The sequence below is a fragment of the Microcebus murinus genome, chromosome 6 (genome assembly GCF_040939455.1).
Source record: "Microcebus murinus isolate Inina chromosome 6, M.murinus_Inina_mat1.0, whole genome shotgun sequence".
In the NCBI taxonomy this organism is placed as follows: domain Eukaryota; kingdom Metazoa; phylum Chordata; class Mammalia; order Primates; family Cheirogaleidae; genus Microcebus; species Microcebus murinus.
Genome location: NC_134109.1, coordinates 81,046,874 through 81,069,048, shown reverse-complemented (window position 1 = coordinate 81,069,048; position 22,175 = coordinate 81,046,874). Strand labels below are relative to the sequence as shown.

Genomic DNA, 22,175 nt, shown 5'->3' with positions numbered 1-22,175 from the left:
CCCCCAAGACTCGATCTTTCCAGAAGCCCAAAGGGATCCTGAGTCTTTTCAGCATTTAAGGGTCCCTCCCCTCCACCCTCAGGCTGAGCCTGTCTTAGCTCATCTGAGGCCGGGTGTGTGGGGAAACCCGCCTTCACGGGCAAGGTGTGACGGGGACAGAGTCCCCAGGGCCATGCCGAGCCCCCAGAAGCAGGTGGAAGGAGCATGCCGAGAGACAGCGGCCGCACGTGGCCCGTCTGGGCTAGGGCTGACACTTCTTCCTTGCTCTGCAGCCCAGAGTCTGAGCCCCGAACTCAAAGCCAGACCAGCTGGCTTTCCGGCTGAGGAGTCACCCAGCACGGCTGCCCTGCTCAGGTAGGACACCTGGGTGGGGAGCCCCGAGTTTCAGTGACTGGCACAAGCACTACCCTCTAAAGCCCAAGGTCCTGGACTCAGACTTACTCTACTGGGGTGTGGGGAAACCCGGACATTTGAGACCCTCGGCCACCCCTGGGAAACGGGAAGCCCTGACACTCTGCTCTGGGTGCAAAGCCTCACTCACTCTCCACTGTGACACGGAGTCCAGGCCACGAGGCTCCTTTCCCCAAAGACTCGACAGCTGTCCCCTCCCTGGTATTTCTCCACACCCTCGCCACAGGGGGAGACCCTGTAGATGATGGGCGCGCAGTTGGAGCCTCGCAGGGCTCTCAGCGCGTTGCCTGCTCTGGCTAGCCCTGTGCTGAGGGTGTCCCCGGTTTCCCTCTGCACATCACTGGGAAGCTTGCTGGATTTGTCTGCCCAACCCCTGCACACCTCAATTTTCAGTCTCCTTTCAAACTCTGCCCTCTGCAAGCCAGAGCACGTGTTTGCCTGGCAGCCAGACCCCTTGTCCACCCTGCTCACACCCGTCTCTGCCTGGCCTCTGCTCTCCCAGCCCCGAGGGGATGAAGAGGGAGGGTCTAGGAGTCAGCATGTCCTTGGGATCGCAGACCAGGGACAAGGGCAGGCACAGGTGGAGGTTTAGGAGCAAATGGCTCTTATTTGGGTCCTCAGCCTCTTCCTGTAGATTCTGGTGTCAGTTCAGCTGCTCAACCCCTTCACCCACCTCCAAGCCAACAGGCATTGGCCCTCCAGAAGATGGGACACCTGGGGTTAGATGAAAATGGGGAGGGACTGGAAACAGGGTATGGGCACATCCTCCAGGCATAGGCCGCCAAGCCTGGGGTGAACCTTGGGATCTCATACACGCAGCCGCGTGCCTGGAAGGCTCTCATGCCATGACAGGCGGCCACCATAACCATGGCCTTGGCACAGTCATCCACTCCCCAGGGCTCCAATTTATGACTCCAATGTGTTGCTGAAGAGACAGGCCTTGTCCTAGACGCAATGGCTCCCGAGGCTCCCAGGACAGTCACTTCTGCGTAGCCACGTGCCCAGGGCAGCACCTGAGAGTTGCCAGGTCAGGGCTGACAGCTGTAGTGAGGCAGGCTGTGAAAATCAAGGCAATTATGTCCCATTCGCCTGTTTCTCACATTTATTCTAGAAGGTGAGTGGTTCCAGGGGAGGCCAAAGGGCTGGGGCACCAGTGTTTGGAGAAGATTCTGGGGTGGCCAGCCCCTGAATATGTTCTGCTTTCCTGTTTTCCCAACAGGTCTGGGCCAGGACGAGAACCTCAAGGCAGATACAAGTGAGGACACTTCTAGGGAACCAGAATGAGACTCAGCTAGAGGCACAAGGGCGTCTTTCTCCTTCATGCTCAGATCCAGGCTCTGCCAAAAGCCAGGCCCGGCCCCACAAAGTCACAGCCTGCTAAAGCTACACCGTTGCCACTGGTCTCTGTCTTGGGCACATCTGGTCCCAAGTCTGGGTACACCTACCATGTGGCAGGAAGAGGCCTTCTGACTGAATCCCTGGCCTCACCATGACGTCCCTGCCTGGGTGAAGAGGACAGGTAGGCAAGGCCAGGTCTACAGCAGCAGAGACCCCTCCCCCAAGCCAACCTGGCCTCTTCCCTGCTGGGAAGGGGTGTCCGTGAGCAGATGCCCTGCTGCTGGGGGAAGCCCACCCTGATGAGCTAGCTCTGTAAGGTACCTGGGGAGGCGTTCTGTCGTTTTGTTTTTTTTAAACCAGCCCTTGCATTGTACAACCGAGAGCCTAGAATGACATGGCCCCTTCTCTGCAATAATGACAGATGTTCTCGGTGCCTCCCAGTTGATGAGTCTCTGTCGTGTACACTGTTCAAAGTGGCACAGAAGGCAAGGCAGTCACAGGCCACTGAGTGCTTGTATAAACGAGGTCAGTCCTGCCCTGGGCTCCAGCCTCCTCATTCCCACTGCTACCCTCAGCGCCACAGTTCTGGGCACACACTCGGTGGTGCTGTGACTGGGCCACCTTAGGCCCCCAGAGGCTCTGGGACACTTGGAGATGATGGGGAATGAGCCTGAAAGAGGCAAGGGTGGTGGGGGCCAGGAGGCCTCCCCTACGCGGTCACTCGCGCCTGCGCCGCTGCCTCCGCTGCACAGCCTGGCGCAGGGCCTCTAGCAGCCACTCCCGGTTGTTGCAGATGTTGTAATGCGTCAGGCACAACAGCTTGTCCATGTCCTCCTGGCTGTAGGTCACCTTCGTGTAGTGATAGGGGGAGTCGGACGAAGACAGGTTCACCTCCCCAGCTGCCACCTCCTCAGGTGTCCGCCGGACCCCTGTGGAGAGAGGACAAGGCATGGGGCCACCTATGGAGTGGCGTGAGGGGCCAGGACACCAGGAGGTGGACGGAGGCTCACCAGGGGCCGAGTGTTCCCGGAAGGAGTCGTTGACCAGCGGGAAGTGCAGCACCACAGGGGCCTCGGGGCGGGCGGGGTCGGAGAAGGTGTGGCACTCCCCCGGCTGCTGCTGCTCTTCTGGGCTGGGTGAGATGGGCGGGAAGGGGATCCCCTGCTCCTGGCAGAACTGGCCCAGGAGCTGCAGCTGCTGCAGGGTGGGCAGAAGTGGCATCAGAGGGACAAGCCCACAGGCCCCTAGCGTCCTCAACACGGGGCTGACTGAATGTGGAGATCCACTAAGACACAGGACTTTCGGCTCCAGTTACGCAATTGGGAGGCCAGGACACAGAAACTCCTGGCAGGTGGGTCCCAGAAGTCCAGGACCTTACAGGGGGTGGGTACAGCAGAGGGGACCCAAATACAAAATGCGCAAGAAAACGTCACAGCTTCCCACCACTCCCAACTTCCCGAGTGGAATAAGTTCCCCAGCGTTCCATTCACATAGTATCACTGTCACAGCTCCTAAAGGAAGCTGGGCCAGGGTCACCCACCACCTCCCGTGCCTGTCCCAACATCCCACCTGTCCTACGGGAGGTCCCGCCCACCCCCTTTCCAACCTGAAAGGCTCCATGGAGGTTGTAGTCCAGCGACAGGATGAGGTCCACGTCCCGAGTAGGGTGCAGGAGGGGCGGGCAGCTGGTGTTGACAAAGTAGCCGACATCCAGCAGGCAAAGGTGGGGCTCCGCAGGTGTCAGCTGGTTGGGGAGCCCATCCAGTTTGGTGGCTGGAAAGGTTGGGGATGGGGTGGGAGGAGCAACTGTCATGGATACAGAAAGCCTCAGACCCCTCCAGGCTAACGGCGATTTCCTACTGCTGGTAGGAGGAGACTCTGCCCCCCTTCGGCCCCTGCTCACTCCTGACAAAATAGCACCCCCACCACCCGAAGCCCTGCAGTGGGCCCTGTGTCCCCAACACAAGGAGAGAGAGAAGGAGCTCCTATTCCAAGCAGTTCAGACAACCGAGCTCAAGGGGCTGGTGCCGAGGAGAGGGGATGGGAGCTGACAGTGGGGACGTCTGGACTGGAGACTCGCAGCCCAGGTGGCCAGGGACTTCGGAGAGAAGCAGATACCTTTCCAGGTGGAGAAGTGAGGATGCTGGAAATAGTCATTGTGGAAATGGAGGCCATGCAGGAAATTGTGGGTGGCCTGGGCAAGTGGGCGCTTCGTGAGAAGGTCAGTGAAAAAGTCAGCTATCCTGCCGGCTGTTGTGGGTGGCTCTTCTACCTTCAGAAGGGGGACCCGTTCCTTGTCTGCACAGAAAGGATGATGGGGAAATGGGGACCCCTGGACTTTATCTCAGCCTCTGTGGTGACCCTGAAAGGCGAACAGTTGAGACCCACAAACGCCTGAGAGCCACCCTCACCAACCCCGCAACACACCCCCAACTGGTTGCCCCTTTGCACTCTCACGAGAGTGGCCAAACGCCTACCCAGGCTGGTCCGATTCTTCGCCCAGCGGTCCCAGAACTGGCTGGGCTCTGAGGCCCAGTATAAGCTGTCCTGAAGGCTGGCTGCATACAGGTTGCTCCAGATACCTGAAAGGTCGATATTTGGGGAAGAGAAGCCCCCACGGCCCTATCACAACCCAACCCTTCCCCATGGCCTATCCTGACTGGTTATTGAGCTGGGAAGGTCGAGGTCTGCCCTCTCACCCATGCCCGTTCCCCAGCCCTGCCCAGCTCCTCCCACCTTCTAGATGCTCCTCACCTTCCAAAAAGCAGATGCGGGACTCAGGGAGCCTCTTCATCAGCCGCCCCATGAAGAACTCAGAGCCAAAGAGCTCAGAGGGGATGAAGGCCCCGTACTTGGGGAAGCCAACCTCGTAGGGGGAGAACTCGACCCACTCTGTGAGGAAGCCACACACCTCAGCCTGGGGCCCAGAGCCATCGGGCACAAACACACCCACCAGACGCTTTGCTTCAGGGCTGCCTAGGGACCAGAAGGCTCAGGCCTTGTTGCTGGGACTTCAAGAATGGGACCAAAGGCCTGAGGGACCCTGACAGGATGAGAGTCTCTGGAACCCATGGGACCTGGTCCAGGAGAAGTGGGGGTAACATCCACCTCCTACACACAGGCCCAGTTGCCCCTTGCCCACCAACCAGGAGAGCACAGCTTCAGCTCTGGGGGCACTCACCCCCAAATTCAAAGGTGGTCAGGCTCTGCCTCTTGGTGTTGAGGGCACAGTAGATGGGCAGAGGGTTCTGGCCACGACTCAGGGCCTCCCGCTGATCGGAGAGTTTGTAGTCATGCGGCTGGGGAAAAGATGATTGGAACCTAAAGCCTGGTGACTGGAGCCTTCCCACCCCTGCTCCGCAGTCCCACCCCCATCTCCAGCCCTCGCCCTGGCCCGCACCCCTCCACACCTCATCGTGCAGCAGCGCCTCATTGATGAGGGCCCACAGGCTGGTGAAGCAGGAAGGGTGGCCCAGCCGGGCACGTTCGGCCAGCTCCTGCTGGTACTGCCGAAGCTGGCTCGGGGCCAGCACCCCCAGCTTGCTCTTGGTCACCTGGGTCTTCAGCAACTCAGTGGGCCCTGCCAGGTCCTTCTGGGACCACTCTGGGTCCTCGTAGAGGTTGGCCAAGGCCCTGGGAAAAGCGAAAGCCAGGGGAGTTGTCATTTAAGGACCCCATCCAGACCTCACATGCCTTAGACTTTCTCTTCTAGGACAACAGCCTGGCGGGGACCTTCAAGGATCCTCTTGAGCACATTTCTCCCTGGCACATGCATTCCTCAGCCCTCACAGTTTGCTCGGAGGCCCAGGAGAGCCTTACCACTGGCACCTCCGCCACCACCCAACTAGCCCCAGCATTCAACCTGCCTCCAGCTCACCAGGTGGAGCCCGAGGTCCCTGTGATGTAGGAGATGCAATCCAAGAGGCCCAGCTCCTTCAGGCCGGCCAGATGCCCGTACAGGGAAGTCATTGCCCGGAACCCACCACCAGTGGCCGTAACAGCTACCACTGGGATCTGGAAGAGAGGACTGCCAGGCTTAGAGCGGCCCTAGGAGAGGAGAAGGCCAAGCCACGGGAAGAGAAGGCAGGAAGTCAAGTGGCCCTTGAGCTCTCTAAAGCCGGTCAAGATCTGATCAGAGGTCTTGGGACCAAAATCTCCCAAATAGCCATTTCCCCTTCTTGTACAAGGAGCAGTCATTCCCCTAGGAGATGACCCAGGCTGACCTGAACGCCTGGGACCACCTGGGCCAGCAGACAGTCCTCATATCACATGCCTGTCTCACTCATTGGTCAGGCTAGGCCCAGTCTCGAAACCTGGGCCACACCGAGGACCAAGAAACAAAAAGAAACGGGAGCCCAGTGGGGAAGTTCCCATCTGTAAGCTCCGAGTGCCTCGTGCAACCCTCTGCCAGGATCAACCCCCTGCTAACATCAAGTGAAAGGGACACTCGGCAAGAACAGGTTCTGGTTATGATGCAACCAGTTCCAGTGACCAGCACAGGACTCTAGGCTTGAGCAAGCCTGGGGATGGCCTGCCCACCCAACCAGGCCCTGACCTCGTCCTCATGCAGGTCTCTGTCCAGCTGCAGGGCCTGCTTCAGGGCCGCGGCTACCACCTGCTTCCTCCTGCTCAGGAAGGCCTGCTCCTCAGCACACGGCCCGCAACCCAGCCGCACGGCCAGCGCCTGTGGTCTAGGGGGAAGCAGAGACTGTGAGGCAGCTCTCGGCCACCCAGAGGGAGGGAAGCTGCGTCTGCCTCACCTGCAAAGCCCACTGCCCTCTCTCCTCCCCTCTGCCCAACCGTTGCCACGGCTCCTACGTCGTGACACTCTGAAGTCTGACACCTGTGGAGTGTGAACAGAAGACGGCACCCATGTGTGTACACACTTGGGAATGCAGCAAAGCAGACTCGGGACAGGGAAGGTTGGGGTCTCAGGTGCAGACGGCTCCTGGGCAGGACCTGACACCGTGGATCCCACCTCCAAGTCTCAGCCTCACTCCCTCACTGAGCCCAAAATGACCACAGAGGGGACAGGAAAGAAGGACCAACAATCCCATCCCTGCTTGGTGAGAAGCTTTTCTCTCTAGGAGTTGGGGACCAGGGGGCAGTGAGTCCTCAATGAAGGTCATTTAAGGTGACCTTCCACAACAGCTTCCACCCAAAGGCACATGATTTCCCGTCTCCCCTCTGGGATTCCTTGTCCCCTCTGCCTCAAACCATGGTACTGTCCTCACCTCCCCTCCTGTTTTCCAGCCAACCACTCATCCAGGGCTTCCCACATGCCTGGCGCTGGGCGGGGCACACCCCACTCTGGCTTCACATGTTAAGTAGGGCTCCCCCCAGCATCTCGAAGAGGGTGAGTGGCGACTGTCCTGTGAGCTGCCTGTCTCTTCCCCTCACTCCTTTAGGCCAGACCCCCGACCTCTGGCCACCCCTGCACAACTTCCCCCCACCGCTGCCTTCCTGCAGCCTTGCCGGGCCCTGGCCGGCTCTTACCTTTCCTCTTTTTTCAGCTCCACCCTCATCAGAGGCTCCTGAAAACCATGAAGGCCCCAGTCACAAAGGTTGGCCACCTCCACCCAGCTCCGTTCCTCCCACCCTGGCCCCAGGCGCACCCCCATGAGGGCCCTTTGCTCCGAGGCCCCAAACTGTCTCCACAGGGGCCAGGCTTGAAGCCAGAAGGTGGGCTGCTCAGACCACACTCCCCCCCAGAGCCTGCCCGCACCTGCTCGGTGCGTGACCCGCAGAGAGCAGCAGCTGCAGCAGCAGGCTGATCCCTTCACGGCCCGGGGCCCGGCCCCAGCCCGGCACCTAGCTCCCCTCTGGACAAGTGACCAGTACCTGGGATGTGGGGAAGACGAGCCGCACCACCTGGCCAGAGGGCAGGGCCTGCAGTGGCACCTTCAGTTGTTCCTGGGGGGCATCCTGCAGTGGGGAGGAGGAAGACCTGAGACTCTTCACCCTCCCTCTTCTAGCAAGGACCTCACCAACCCCCGCTGGCAGCAGCTGAGAACAGGAGGGAGGGGACAGGGCCCGTGCACCCTGCCCAGGGGGTCCGAATGCGGGGCATGATGGGGGATGTGGGGCTCGGGGGGAGCAGAGTCAGGCTGGGAGGAGGCACTGAGGGGATGAGGGGGGAGGTCCTGGGGGGTCCCGCCTGGAGGGAGGGAGACGCTCTACCTGCAGATGGATATCCAGCTCTTGCTCCCAGAAGGCTGGGCAATGGAAGCAGAAGGTGCTGGTGCCCACAGAGGCCTCCTGTGCACCCTCGAAGGACCCGGGAACCACGAGCTCAACTCTGCACTCTGACTCTGGAAACAGGAACCAGAGGAGAGAGGCTGGGAATGGAATCTGTGTGTGTGGACTCCCTCGTCTTGTCTGAGGGGCCTGGAGGCCTTCCCTGTCCCCCTGAAATGGAGGTCTGGCCCAGGCCAAGACTAGGACATGGAGCCCCCACCACAGCCCCTCGGAGGAAGACGAAGGGGATAAGCTCAGGTCCTGGGGTACCCCTGCGTAGATTTGCCCAACCGCTACGCCTGCCTTTGGAAGCTGAAGGAGGCCAGTGCAAGGTCCCCACCAGGGCCCCTCAGACAGGGGGAAGATGAACGGAGGGCTGAGGCTGTCTCAAAGGGTCAGGGACTCACCCTTCTGGTCCCCTGGCTCCTCCAGGTGAACGTGCAAGCAGGAGAGTTCCCGGGCCTGAGCATTAGAAAGCCCCTCAGACACTGACCCCTCCCATTCAGGGCCCACCCTCCCAGCACAGGGTTCCTGCTCGTCAGCCTTTATGACTGTGGCCCTGAGTCACCAAGCGTTTGCTTGACGCTATATTCCATTGATGAACTAAAACCCCAGGGTCCCCCAAACTCAGCTCTACCCCTGACCCAGGTTGTGGTGGGCCAGAGCTTCAGGCCCAGGGAGAAGAGCAGATGAAGGAGGAGTTCCCAGGGGACCCCAGCCCACAGCCGGGGCTGTCCCACACTCACCACCAGGATGCCATTGCTGGCGAGCTGCTCCGCTCGGTCTGTCCTAGAAAGATACCAAGTCTCAGGTTCTCGCCCCCACCAGGAAGGCACCAGATCGGAGTGTGCTGGCGCTGTCTCCCCCAGGAGGCGGCGCTGCCACCAGAATCGCCCCGTGTCCCCTGACTCACAGACTCTGCAGCCGAAACTCCACTTCTAGCCGCTCCTCACCCTGGGGAGAGAGAAGCCAGTCAGAAAGGGCGAGGAGGACACCCTGCTGAGGCCCCGCAGGGGGTAATGCAGCCTTGCCTGAGGGCTCAGTGAGAAGCTCTCCCGCCGCAGCTCCCCAACCCGCAGCATCCCCGCGTCAAACAGCACTGACAACAAGGGGTCATCTTTGGTCAACAGGTCCTGGTCAAAGACTTTCAGTTCCACGATGTTCTAGAAAGGGAACAGGGAAAGAGACCATTCTAGAAAGGGGAGGTGAGCAGGGCAGGCATTGAGGGCCTGGGAGGACAGCGGGCAGATGGGGATGGTGAGCAGGCCGGGATGATGCCTGGCCCACCTTGAGCTGGCTGTGGATTCGGAAGCGAAAGCTCTGGTTCCAGATGGGGCTTCTGCTGTTCTTGACCGTGCGTGTCTGCAGCCTGTTGCTGGAGGCCGTGGGCAGCCACAGAGTGACATAGCAGTCGGAGGGGGTCACTGCAGGAAGGAAGAATAAGTGCCCAGTGATGGTCCAGAGCCTTTCCCAGCAAGCCACCCAGTCCACTTCCTTCCACCTCCTTGAGAGCTGTGGGGGGTGGGCTGGGTGGGGAGGCGGCAGGGATAGAAGCAGAGCCCCAGCTGCCACTTTGCACCCTGAACCCCCGCTCAGCACCCTCTCCCAGGCCACACCCACCGGCTTCACTCCTCCGAGTCCAGCAGCAGTACCCTTCTCCTCCCTCAGCCCAGCACGGGGCCAGGGAAGTGGGCAGCTCACCTAGGTCCTTGGAGGGAAGGCCATGCGCCTGCAGCACACGAACTGTGAGCAGGCAGGTCCCAGGCACCTTTGCCTGCAGAGGGAGAGGGGCAGACCTGCTGTGGGCTGATGGGGCCAGAGGTGACAGGGGCCACAGGGGATACCCGGGCACTCCCTCAAAGCCTCATCCTGAACCAAAAGAATCCAGCCCACTCAGCCCCAGGCCTGTCCTCCACCCCATGAGACTTTGGAGTTGACAGGAGACCTGGCATCTCCACGGTACCTGCCGGCACTTACATAACGCTTCGTGTCCTGCTGTGGGCCAAGGCTTTGCGTGTATTAACTCATTTAGCACACAGCTCTATGCGTGGGCACTATTTATGATCACTGTCATGACCAACTCCACAAGGAAACTGAAGCACAAGAGAGGTTATGTAACCACCTGCCTGAGGTCCAGAATTGGGATTGGAACCCAGTCAGGCTAGCTCCAGATGTATGCCTCACATCTGCCTGCCTGTTTCCTAGCTGTGATGTCCTCTTGTCTTTCCGCCCCACATCCCCAGATCACACCCTTACTAAGCACTGAGGCCGGTCCTCAGTGGCAGGGGACATACACTGTTGAGGGAAGGGAAGTGGCATGTCAGGGCCTGGGCCCCCAACTGAGCGGCTCCCTACCATTCCACCCCCAGGCAGAGGGCCATCCTGGCAACAAGCTCTGCTGGGCAGGGACAGCAGCTACTAGCTCAGCCTGCCCACAGGTCACCAGGCTCCAGGCCCTGCAAGGTCAGGCTGAAGATGGCCTCCAGCTAGCTCCCTTCAAACCCACACCCCCAGTTCTGGGAACGTGGGCTGGCAGGTGTGCAAGGCTGGAGAAGCCTGTGCCAGCTGGGCCTTCCTTCTGGCCCTCAGCCATGCCTCCAGAAGGGCTCCGTCAGCCCAGGCCCAGGGAGCGACTTGTGTGAAAGGCAGAGCGGGGAAGCTCCCCCATGTGTGTTAGCCCTGGGGCCCCCACATGGCTGAGTCAGGAGCACCAGAGCAGCCACTTCCTTCTGGGGCCCCAGGATGGCAGCTGAGAGCCTCTGAATCCCTAGAGCCCAAGTCCACGGTGCCAGGGAGCTCTGCCCGGAGCCCATTCTCAAGGCAGAAAGAACTCAGGACCCTCCTCTCCCCTGGCTTCTGCTCACTGTCCTGGTCCTGTGGTCTCCAAACAGCCCCCTCTACACCAGCAGCCGACCGTAGCTCCTCCAAGAAACAGCATTAACCAGGCCCCAGGTGGGGGCCAGGGGTCAGGGTGGTGCCCAGTGCCCTGCTGGGCCTTACCAGAGCCATGAGGCTGAGTCCTCAGGAGCAGGAATGATGGCGCAGGATCAAGGACTGTCACGAGTTTTAACCAGAGCCGGCGGTGTCACAGCTGACCTGGAGCTCCTCCCGGGTCCCTCCCACCCAAGCCCCACACCCACTACTGGACCAGCCACCTGTCCAGGAAATGAAGTACCTCAAACCTATACTAGAGCCACAGGCACCATGGTGGTGGGGCCTTGACACCCCGCCCCAGCTCCCTGGAAGACCCGCACTCTCCAGCCATCGCCATCCGGGCCTCCCCTACCCAGCCCCGATTCAGAGGAAGGGGGCTCCCAGGAGAGCTTGTTGCTGGAGGCTGAGCAGAAGGCAGGCAGGGTGTGGGCCCCGAGCAGCAGCAAAGAGAAGAGCCGAGTGCCCCGCAGGCTTTTCGCAAGCCCGGATGCCAGTACGACAGGAATGCCCAGTCCTGACTGAAGCGCTCGGCCAGTCTGAGATGAGCACCCAGGCCCCATCACAACCTGGCAAGGGAGTGGCCACCACATAAAACCCTTCAAAGCCATGTGCTGGGCCACCTCCACCCTTGGAGCTGGGTGGCTGGGGATGAGGCCTGTGGGATGGCACTAGGGGGCAGGGGGCTCTTCCCCAGGGCTTAGTTTGTGGCGGAGGTCAGAGTGTAAAGAGCGACCCCATCCTCAGAGGGGCAGCTCCAGGAGGGGCAGGGGTTTCCGTCCTGCCTGCCTGTGCCTGATGTGGGAGAGAAACAGGGGTTGCCCCCCAGGGCACCCAGCCCCACCAGCTGCCCTGGAACTGGGGTAGGACAGTAAACCAGGCCAGGGCAAAGCTAGGAATAGCTTCAGCAGCCCTGAGCCAAAAAGGTCTGGTCACAAAGTTACAAGACTGAACAGAAGAATTTGGGTGGCAGACAGCTCCTTAGGTCCAGGCCTGGATCCAGCCCTCACCCCCAGTCAGGGTTACCCTGAAATTTTAACCCGAACAAACCTTCAGGCCCTCAACAGATCAAGAAGGCAACTGCGAGAGAATCAGAACGTGTGACTCACAGTTACCTTTTATTGAACACTTCCTCTGTGCCTGCCGGTGCTGGCCCTTGCAGGCAGCCCCTCCAACCCCACGACAGCTCCATGAGGCAGAACCATGATTACTTCCGTTTTACAGACAGACACCAACGCCCTGAGAGGCAGTGACTCGCCCACAGTCACAGCGCTGGTGAGAGGCGCTGCTGTTCCTGATCCCCACTCCTGTTCACGTCTGTGGCAACTTCCGGGGAGCCCTCACCCAGACCTGCCTGGCACGTCTGAGTCCTCCTGACCTCATCCCGAGATCTTCCAAAGCTGATCCTAACCCAAGTCGCACCCTGGGCCAGCAGCCAACATGTGCTCAAGCTCCAGGCTGTCTCCAACGTCAGCCCGGCCAGGGACGGCTCGACCTCCCCGAGTTGTGCCTGGCAGTGTTCACCAGGGATCCATCAGTTGAGGCCCGAAGCCTTGGTGAGAGAGTCAAGCAGCTGGAAATAACTGTACTTGAGGTCATACTCCATGTCGTACCAGAAATTCACTGTGGAGAGAACAGTGACCTGAGCACGAAAGTCCTTCTTCTGACCCAGAGCCTCCCGAACCTCCTCCCCAGATGCCCTGCTGGGCCTTGGCAGGGTGGCCTAGGCAGCTCCTCACCCGCAATGCAGCCGTGGGACTGCTGAACATGGTGGAACCACAGGGCCGGCAGGTAGAGCATCTCGCCGGCCCGCACCGTGCAGCGGAGGGCCTGGGCCTGACTGTAACTGGGGTACCGGGCCAGGTCTGGAGCCAAGGGGTCCAGTGGTATCCAGGGCACCTGGGAACAGATCAGATGTCAAGGAGCAGGCCCCAAGACCCCCAGGCCTTCAGGCTCTGTGCCTTCCAAAGCTAAATACCACAGGCCTTGCTCTGCTCGGCACTCAAAGGCCCCAGACTCACGGACTTCTGCTCTTACAGGTCAGAGCAAGGTGCCACCTCCCTAGATCCTTCATGCCTACTCCTCAGAGCCCAGGCGCTCGCCCTTCCTCCTCCCTACAGCCCCCCTAGAGCCCAAGACCAGGACAGGCACCTTTTCCATGGCCTCTTCATCCACCATCTTAAAGGTGCCCTCTTCAGTTAGCTGGTAGGTTGCCGGTGTGTACAGCTCTGAAGCCCAAGGGAGAAGGGTGTGGGGAATCTCAAATGGCCTGGAGTGTGCCAGACCCTCCCCTCCCCCAGCCAGTCTTCATGCTCCCTGGGTACAGAGACAACAGGGTCAGGGACCCTGGTGCAGTGGAGACGCTGTGGCCACACCTCAGACCGGGACACCAGTGGGCACAGGGCTCTCGCTGACCTCCCTCTACCTTGGGCCACTTGTTCCTCAGTCCCTGCAGGCCACACCCCCTACCATAGGGGATGAAGGGCCGGTCACTGGGCGGATGTAACAAGAAGTGTTTCTCTCCCGAGACCACACAGTAGAGGTTCTCATAGTGGTCCTTGTGCACTGCCAACAGAAAAGGCCCAGGGGACAGAGTATGAAGTGGGAACATTGGGGGTAAACTGTCATGCTCACAGCCCCACCCTGCAAGACCACCTATGGTGCAAAAGAAGAGTGCACAGAGCCAACAGGCTCCAGGAGATGCCAGGGACTCTGGTGTGCGTTTCAGAACTATGCGCACAGGCCCCGAGCTCAGCTGTCACCAGTGCTCAAGTCCCAGAGGCCCAAATGAAACTGTAGAGAACAGTCAGCCCAACTTCCATCCAGGCCCAACCTTCTACTGCTGCCTCACCTTCCCTCCCTCTGCCCCAACTTGCTCCTTCCCCACTTTTGCATTCTCCTGACACGTACAAGATGTCACTGCAGCTGCCTCTCCCAGCCAGAAGTTCACAGCATCAGGCATCTTTCCTGCAGGGCAGAGGGCATTAGGAGGCCAGGCTGGGATAGCCACCACACTGTGATGCTAGACCGGAAACCTGGGCGGGGGCAAAGGAGGCCCAAGGAGGAGAACCAGGGAGAAGCCGCAGAGGTTGGGAAAGCTTGGGGAAGGAGCCCTCCCTCCCTGGGGCAGAAGGAAAGGTTGCAATCTTCAGTAGTTCACCTGTTATTAAGTCAAGGCCTGGAGCTTGAGCATTCAGGAGGCAGCACCTGACCCCGGCCAGGCCAAGTCATCACCAAAGGCAGAGAATGAACAGGCAGGTTGGCCCCTTCCTTCCCACCTCTTCCCTGCCTGCCCAGGGCCTGGGTCCACCTGCCTGCACTCACCCAGTGCCTCGGAGGCCCAGGGCACATGGGACTCCAGATCAGACAGCAGCTGGGGTAGCTCAGAGGGCAGGTTGGAGCACTGCTTCTGCACATAGAGCACTCCCGGGTGCTGGGCCTGGCCCTCTAGCACGTCCAGCACGCAGCTCAGGGGCAGGCGGCGCTCAGCAGGCATCACGAAGCGGTCCCCTCGCACAGCATCTGCATAACCATCTGGGGTCACAGCCACACTCACCTCTGTGGAGCCCACTGTGGCTCTGGAGGAATGAAAACTTGGCTCACACCCAGATGCCAGTCATCACTGCCCATGCTCCACCCCAGAGCAGCTCCCACCTGAGGTAGGGGAGGGACCACTTCTGGAAGGCCGGCCAGTGCTGCAGGGCATTGCGGATGATGCAGGGCCTGTTGGGACAGACCCAATCCCGGTAGAAGTGGAGTGGAGTGGGGGGCTCGTCCAGGTAGGGCACAGCAAGAGGCACACTGAGCTCTGAGAGAAAGAGGGGATAAGGGGCTGAAGCCAGCAGCACCTGGTCCATGCCCCACTGCCTGCGGAAGAGATGCCCTCCCTGGGAAGGCCATGCTGTGTCACCAGGCAATGCCCATTGGTGACCAAGGGACCCTGGACAACCAGGAATAGAAGAATGTGGAGGTAAATTTAAGGCAGAAGCAGAAAGCACACACAAACACACCAGGATGGGCCATCAGAGTCCACAGGGCCAGGGGCTGTGACTCAAGACCATAACCCGAATCCTCTGTGGGGCCATGTCTGGGCCCTACAATGTGGACCTTCAGCTCCCCACCCCCGCCCTGGAGGGGCCAACTTTCTAGCATCCATCAGGAAAGGCGGCCACTGGGGCACTAGGGTTGTACTGGGAGCTCCAGAATGAGCAGGGCCAAGGCCTCGGGCTAGTCTGGGTGTGGCGTGGCTCTGGAAAGCCCCCTCCCACAGTGGTATTTACTGAGCACCTAGAATGTGCTCAGTACTTGGCTTGGGCAATGTGGAGGTATCGACAGATGATCCAATCATCATCTCAAGTAGCTTCTAATCTACCTGGGAGAAAAACTGCCAAATGACACCACTGAAAGACAAGTATGGGCAAGTAAGGAAAAGATGCATCCCCAGGACCTAGAATATGCCTAGCATACAGGTGCTCAGGAAATATTTGCTTAATGGTGGAATGAAAGTCTCCAGCATCCTGGCTGGATGGTTGCCGCACCATCACACTGGCTTAATTCCACTCCTGCCGGGAGTTGGCCAGCCTCCCAGCACAAACAGGTCCCAAGGCAGGATCGTCACAAGGGATATGGAAATAATAGGAAATAAAGAGATGATATATTATAGACGGAGAAATTATTGAGATGGAGACAAAGAGCAGTTTAATAGATGGGGGAGTCAAGGGGTCATCAGCTTTCTGCTGGCTGAGACCCCAAGTGAAGTCCTGTATCAGTATATATTGGTACAGTAAACAGGTCTCTTTTGTTAGAGAATTATGTATACAGTTTATTTTTTGAGGTTTTTAGGGGAACCTTACCTAATTCTGTCTACAAGAACAGACAATTATATAGTTTTTTTAAGATAAGCATGTTAAGTTCTAAGTTAGCAACAGACCTAGCTGAGCATATAAATTAAAGATAAAATGTATAAAATGAGAACACTGAGTCAACGTATTACTCTAATCTACTTTTTTAAAACATAGAGACATGTAGTCAGGAGTGAAGCAGGAATAGCCTTGAAGTCTAGGATAGTTCCAGCTGCACACTACCTGCTGGGCAGGCATTTTAATCAGCTTTTCTGCCAAGGTCCCAAACCGAGCTTTTGCTTTGCAAAAAAGCTCAAGGCGATGACCAGCAGACAGAGAAGAAATGTTGCTTTGCAAACGTCCTCTGACGATGCCCCTCTTGTTGGAAACAGCTTCTATTTTGTGAACTAACGTGTCCACAGATTCCTTCAAGGCAAAGACCTGCAAAACCCCTGAACCTTCTCACATCTCTTAGCCTATTTCCCAACACACTCCCTCTCAAAGCATCTATCATCCTGGCCCCAGTCCTCTTCTGAAAATATAGTCTCATCTTGTCACACCCCTAGTAGCAAACCCTTTGATGGCTTACCACTACTCCTTACAGAGCATAGTCTGCCTTGCCATGCATGATCAGGACCAACCTACCTTTCCAGTCTGATTTCCTCCTGTCTTGTGCCTGCCCCTGCCACACACCCTCTATTCAGGAGGTACCATACTTTGCTCCTGCAGCTCACTCAGACTGGAATGTCTTTCTGCTGGCTTTTATAAAGTGTCCAGGGCTTTGCTTATTACTTTCGTGCTTGAGGTCTAGCTGGAAGGCGTTGGCCCAGGATGGTGGTTGCTGCATCCTGCTTCGTATGGCTCTGGCATGCATTTGACCTCTGAGGTCACGTTCCATCTCTCATGGGTGGCCACATGGCCAGTCATCTTTGCCTTGCAATCAGTTGGAAAGTGAATGTCTTTAGGTCCGAAATTGGAACTAGGTGGGAAAACCCTGGTGGATGCAGGAAAACTGGAAAGAGCTGACACCCGTACTTGCATCCCTGGCTACAGGCAATATAGAATCTGCCAAGTAGAATAGGAGCAAGGAGGGAAGAAAGTGGCAAAGGCCTTTCCAGTCATGCCAGCCCACTAAAGCAGTCACCTGGGCCAGGCTCAGTGGCTCGCTCCTATAGTCCCAGCTACTCTGGAGGCTAAGGCAGAGGGATCGCTTGAGCCTAGCAGTTCAAGACCAAAAACATACTGAGGCCCCATCTCTAAAAAAAATCATTTTAAATAAAATTTCAAAAGCAGTCAGGCTGGGTGCGGTGGCTCAGACCTGTAATTCTAGTACTCTGGGAGGCCGAGGCAGGTGGATTGCTCAAGGTCAGGAGTTCAAGACCAGCCTGGGCAAGAGTGAGACCCCGTCTCTACTATAAATAGAAAGAAATTAATTGGCTAACTAAAAATATATATATATAAAAAAATTAGCTGGGCATGGTAGCACACGCTTGTAGTCCCAGCTACTCGGGAGGCTGAGGCAGGAGGATCACTTGAGCCCAGGAGTTTGAGGTTGCTGTGAGCTAAGCTGATGCCATGGCACTCCAGCCAGGGCAACAGAAGTGAGACTCTGTCTCAAAAAAAAAGCAGTCACCTGTGGAGAAGGTGATCTGGGGCTTAGTACATCTCCCTGTTGTGCTCACTGAGATTCTTGAAATACATGGAAACTTTTTTTTTACCCTTTGGATTTTCTGCAGTTATGTAGTTCCATTTTACCTGCTCACCATTTCCCTTAGAGAATGGCTTTTTTTCTCTCCTGGGCTTCAAAATGAGAAAATTTCAAAAGGGATCCAAACAATTCCTTTGACCCAACAATTCTTCTGCTGAGAATTTAACCAATAAAAATATTCACACATATGCACACACTACTCCTGCACACTGGCTTCTTCACTGTTCCCTAAACACAGCAGACACTCCCATCTATGGCTTTTTGGGCCCTGCACTTATCTTCTGTTTCTTCTACTATACAATTTATTCCTTCAGTGAGCCTAGGGTAATTGTCTGCCTCTTCGCTTAGAATGTAAGCCCTGTGAAAGCAGCAATTTGTTTTGTTCAGTGATGTATCCCAAACACACCAAACAGAGCCTGGCACATACAGAGGCTTAATAAATATTTGTTAAATGGATACTAAAAGTACTGGTTGCAGCACGATTGAAAATGACCTAAATGCCTAGCACTAGCAGACTAAGTAAATTACAGCACTAGTATACAAGTATGAAAAAGACCAAAGCACAGTGGTATAGAATGATCTCCAAGATACACAGTGCCGAAGTGTGTTTAGCAGGCTACCATCTGTACAAAAAGAGGGATGTAGACTTATATGCGTCCATGAATATAAACAGAATCTTTCTGGAAGGATGAACACTGGAGATGAGAGGAAAGCTTGTTTATATTACATACCCATTGTATATTATTAACTTTTTTTTTTTTGACAGCGTCTTGCTCTGTTGCCAGGGCTATACAGCAGTGGCAAGATCATCATAGCACACTGCAACATGTAACTCCCAGGCTCAAGCGATCCTCCTGCCTCAGCCTCCCGAGTAGTTGAGACTACGGGTGCCTGCCCCCATGACAGGCTAGTTAATTCTGTTGTTCTTTATAGAGATGGGGGTCTCGCTATGTTGCCCTGACTGGTCTCCGACTGCTAGCCTCAAGAGATCTTCCTGCCTTGACCTCCCAAAGTGCCAGGATTATAGGCATGAGCCACCATGCTTGGCCATGGATGCCCATTACATACACATGTGCCTGTTTTGTTCGGTGGTAAGAAATCGTTTGAAAACATAAAAGAAGGAAAAAAGAAGGAAGGCAAGGGAGGAAAGAGGAGAAGAAAGAATAAAAACCAAGAAGGAGAAAATTCAGGGATCACCTGGACAGCCTACAATCTTACAAAGCAAGGAGGGCGGGGGCGGGAATCCGACCACCACCTGTGTGTATTTAATGTTAATAAGACTTCAATCCGGGAAAGGCAATAGCCGACTGCTCAGACTGTGGGGACGACGACCACAGTCAAGAACGCACGGGGCCTTGGGAACGTCGCGGCAAGTCACCCCAGACAGCCACGAGGGTGCGCGGACACCGGAGGGCAGCAGAGGGCCGACCCTCCGGGCTGGGGGAGGGGGCTGCGACAGAAGAGCGCTGAGTGGGGCCACCGACCAGCGCTACGCACGAGGCTCCGCGCCCTCGGTGTCAGAGGCACCCCAGGGCTCTTCCCGCGTCCGGGAGACGCCGCCGCCTCCGAGCAAACAAACTCACCCCTTGCCGCGGCTGGGAATTCTCGTAACTCCCTCCGCATGGCGTCCAAAGCCGCCTCCGCCATGACGCGGCCACTGCCGGCCCGAGCCCCGCCCCGGAATCCGACCCCGCCCCCAGGCCCTCGCTGGAACCCGGCCCCGCCCCCAGGCCCTCGCTGGAACCCGGCCCCGCCCCCAGGCCCTCGCTGGACCCTCGCCAGCCCTCGCCAGCCCTCCCCATGCACACTCAGCTTCGCTGTCTCAGCAGCCCAGCGAGAACCAAGCGTCCGCCTTCCCTTGTCCCGCTAATGGGCATCCCAGAGTTAACAAATGATTGTGTTTATTGACAAGTTCATACATCAGTACAAACCGACACGTTAAAAACAGTCCTCGCCCCGTGCAGCCGGGGAGGACGGAAGCGCCACGGCCTGGACAAAGTATAAAAGTTATAAATAAGGGGCTTTCAAAACGGGCGGGCGGCGCAAATCTGGACGTTGCCGGTGGCCTCAGACATGCAGAAGAGGACAGGGAGGGGTGGAGGGGGCTGGGGGGTAAAGATGATGTGCCGCCCGGTCACCAAACCCCTGCACCACTTTGGGCAGAGGGCAGGGAAAGGGCGCCCACCTTCTCACAAACCTTAGCCAGAGGATAGGTAGCTACCTCCTCATGAAGGACCTGGCCCAGAGATACGAGCGCGAGCCCTACCTGAGGTGGGCTGGTGGCTAGCGTGCTGGGTGGGAGGCACAGGCAGCGGCAGGCCTGCCAGGGGTCCAGCCCCAGCTGCCAGAGTTCTTGGGGCCATGCAGGTGGTAGTAGAGAAGTGGGGGTGAGCCAGTTTTGAGCTGCTCAAGTGAACTCGGGCTGCTGGGCACCCTTCGGAAGCCAGGTCTCTATAAGCCTCTGCCTACAGAGCCAGCGTGGGTGAAAGGGCTTTTGTGGCCTGATGCTGTGCTGTAAAGCTGCCCTGACTTACCTGGTGCAGAGGGAAGAGGCAGAGCTCAGACACATGTTCTTCACTCATCACCTGCCTCACTACTTGGTCCTACTCTACCTGCCTACTATGTCCTATCTCCTTCCCTTGCTCCTAACAACTGCTCCTAACCTAACCCCTCACCTTTGCCACTTACCTGTCCCACCTACCACTTTTCCAGGGTCTCTCTTGGCCCCTGCGCCTCTCCCCCCTTAACCTCCAATATCCAGCACACCCTTGGCTGCCCAGCACTGCCTCTAAGGAGGCTCCTTCTACCCAAACCAGGTGTCCTATGGGCCATCTCAGATCAGCTAGTCTGTAGACACAAAGAATCCAGAATTTGGGTGTAGTGTGTTCCATCCCTTTCCATGCTCCTTATGTGCTCCACATAAGCCAGGGTGGTGATGCTGGGGCAGGATATGAGAGGAAACCAGGAACACATCAGGCAGCCAAGTACTCTAGCAATGAACAGTCATGTGTGTGTGTGATTTCCTCTGTGGCCAAGGTCCTCAGAAGGTGGTGGGCAGCACCCTGTAAACCATGAGGCAAATTCCAACAGAGACTTCTGACTGAGCATCACTCAGGATGCAGGGAGAAGGTGGCCTCGGGACTCCAGCAGCATGCTGGGGTCCAGGGTTGGAGGACAGGGAAGGCCAAGGGGCTGAGGAAAGGCGGCCAGAGCTTCATGTCTGCCCAGCAGAAGGCCTTACTGTCCCGCAGCAATGTCCTCCGCCTGGCTCCACAAGTTCTGGCCAGGAGAGAAAGGGAGGCACAGGAATAGAGAAAATGCTAGGGCCCTCTTAGAGAGAGAATGGGAGTGGAATGTGGGGGCTCAGGTCCTAATACGAACTCAAGTCTCCTAATGGTGGGGGATCCCTGGAGGGCCAGATAACTCTGCCTTTCTGAACTGCCAGGAATTGGGGAAAACCACCCCTGCTTGGCAGCCAGGGGAGTACAGCTGGTGTGGGAGGGAAGTGGAGGTAGAGGTGAAGCCTGCAGGTGGCTGAAGGGTATTGAATAACACATCACCTCTCACCTCTACCCCACAGAGTACCCTGTGTAATGCTCCACCCCAGGGAGCTGATCCCTGCAGTAATTTCAAATGGCTTCAAAGAAGAGAGGGCCAGCCCTTCCCAGTTCCCCCCAGATGGGGCAGGCTGCCCTCCTACCCCTCACAGCACCAAGATGACGAAGACTGAAGACCTATCCCTGCCACTGGAGGGGCTGTGAAGGCAGGAGTTCCAAGGAAGTGAGGCAACAGTCAGGGAAATAAATTAATAAATACAGCTGGGAGCAGCCGGGAAAGCTGCTTCACCTCTGAGCACTGATCCCTGCTTTCCACTCCAAGTGTCCCCGAGGTTTTGGTGAGTGGAGGAGGGGAATACAAGTTTGGAATACAGTTTGGAATACAAGGAGCCTTCACTTGGGACAAGCTTCTGGAACTTAGAGTCTGCGTTCCATGCGCCGCTCCACGGCTCGAAGCAACAGCTCTGAGTATTGCTCTAGCAGGGCCTGCGTTTGCTCAGCTCCCACAGACCCAGGGCTCCCGCCTGGGCTGGACAGTGCTGCACCAGCCAGGGCCTCTAGTTCCTGCCGCACTGACGAGAAGGTGTCTCTTAGGAGCTGAGTGATCCGACTTTGCTCCACTGAGGGTGTCTTGCAGCCAGCCACCTGCAACAGGACCCCCAGAAGTGAGTTGGAGGAACAGTGGAGGGGCCTGTCAACATATATAAAAGGGAGGGGCCCCACCTGGGTCTAGCCTACCGCAGAAGGGATGGGCTGGGAGTTCCACACCTCAAGATCAGCAAGTATGACCAGGGAATATGAGATGCAGGCAGACTCAGGGGTGACCCCAAAGAAGGAAGCCATCAGATTAGGAACCATCTATATCTTGTTAGCAACTCCTTACTACTCATGCACACTCTTTCTCTCAAAGCTTAGGCCCGATTGGACTATCCCCTAAGTCTAGGGTGGCCAAAAGATTTTTAGATATGAAAAGGGATACAATTAACAATTAAGTTGGGAAGACAGGCACCAACTGGGGTTGTCTTGAGCAAACTAGGACATATGGCCTATCTATGCCTCACCTTCCTGTCTGAGGAAAGTCTCCAGCTCTTAACCAGAAATGACCGAAAAGGTGCCTGGTTCAAGAGGCTGGCCTGGCCTCTGACCCCCTCA

General features: G+C 57.3%; 4 protein-coding genes across 7 annotated transcripts in view; 1 reads left to right on the top strand and 3 right to left on the bottom strand.

Annotated features, from left to right (window-relative positions):
- SPTBN5 (spectrin beta, non-erythrocytic 5) overlaps positions 1-1,695 on the top strand; it is a 47,117-nt gene extending 45,422 nt beyond the window's left edge. The window contains 3 exon segments of the mRNA XM_076004635.1: positions 273-354; positions 590-612; positions 1,631-1,695. Of these exon segments, the coding sequence (XP_075860750.1) occupies positions 273-354; positions 590-612; positions 1,631-1,695 (170 nt within the window).
- PLA2G4B (phospholipase A2 group IVB) lies at positions 1,496-11,921 on the bottom strand. Its single transcript, XM_012766497.3, has 20 exons — positions 10,987-11,921; positions 9,688-9,760; positions 9,274-9,410; positions 9,018-9,149; positions 8,900-8,940; positions 8,733-8,775; positions 8,394-8,448; positions 7,930-8,060; positions 7,591-7,674; positions 7,246-7,283; positions 6,305-6,440; positions 5,627-5,763; positions 5,160-5,382; positions 4,931-5,048; positions 4,504-4,641; positions 4,227-4,331; positions 3,868-4,047; positions 3,356-3,522; positions 2,760-2,946; positions 1,496-2,678 (listed from the first exon to the last, which is right to left on the bottom strand). Exons 1-20 carry the CDS (start codon positions 10,993-10,995, stop codon positions 2,467-2,469), a joined length of 2,346 nt encoding a protein of 781 aa, XP_012621951.2. The 5' UTR covers positions 10,996-11,921; the 3' UTR covers positions 1,496-2,466.
- A 95-nt stretch (positions 11,922-12,016) lies between these two features.
- On the bottom strand, positions 12,017-19,146 carry JMJD7 (jumonji domain containing 7). Of its 2 annotated transcripts, none has more exons than XM_012766498.2 (8): positions 19,050-19,146; positions 14,572-14,725; positions 14,242-14,495; positions 13,828-13,884; positions 13,387-13,482; positions 13,069-13,145; positions 12,657-12,816; positions 12,017-12,540 (listed from the first exon to the last, which is right to left on the bottom strand). In XM_012766498.2, exons 1-8 carry the CDS (start codon positions 19,111-19,113, stop codon positions 12,452-12,454), a joined length of 951 nt encoding a protein of 316 aa, XP_012621952.2. In that variant the 5' UTR covers positions 19,114-19,146; the 3' UTR covers positions 12,017-12,451. The 2 variants fall into 2 exon arrangements, with proteins under 2 accessions (XP_012621952.2, XP_075860386.1); XM_076004271.1 differs by having other exon boundaries at positions 14,242-14,439; positions 19,050-19,133.
- A 150-nt stretch (positions 19,147-19,296) lies between these two features.
- Positions 19,297-22,175, bottom strand: part of MAPKBP1 (mitogen-activated protein kinase binding protein 1) — a 55,463-nt gene continuing 52,584 nt past the window's right edge. For all 3 annotated transcript variants that reach the window (XM_020285971.2, XM_012766491.3, XM_012766493.2), the window contains one exon: positions 19,297-21,668. In XM_020285971.2, the coding sequence (XP_020141560.2) occupies positions 21,441-21,668 (228 nt within the window). In that variant the 3' untranslated portion in view covers positions 19,297-21,440. The remainder of the gene's footprint in view (positions 21,669-22,175) is intronic.

What these genes read in the sequence shown, in the direction of transcription:
- PLA2G4B (XM_012766497.3), bottom strand. An exon ending in GCTTCTCACTGAGCCCTCAG is followed by an intron (nt 8,941 to 9,017) that starts GCAAGGCTGCAT and finishes CTCTCTCCCCAG; the next exon opens with GGTGAGGAGCGGCTAGAAGT. An exon ending in GAGTTTCGGCTGCAGAGTCT is followed by an intron (nt 8,776 to 8,899) that starts GTGAGTCAGGGG and finishes GTATCTTTCTAG; the next exon opens with GACAGACCGAGCGGAGCAGC.
- JMJD7 (XM_012766498.2), bottom strand. Translation starts at nt 19,113, where the DNA reads ATGGCGGAGGCGGCTTTGGACGCCATGCGGAGGGAGTTACGAGAATTC. An exon ending in TGGTCCCTCCCCTACCTCAG is followed by an intron (nt 14,496 to 14,571) that starts GTGGGAGCTGCT and finishes TCATTCCTCCAG; the next exon opens with AGCCACAGTGGGCTCCACAG. An exon ending in CCGGCCCTTCATCCCCTATG is followed by an intron (nt 13,146 to 13,386) that starts GTAGGGGGTGTG and finishes CTTGGGCTTCAG; the next exon opens with AGCTGTACACACCGGCAACC.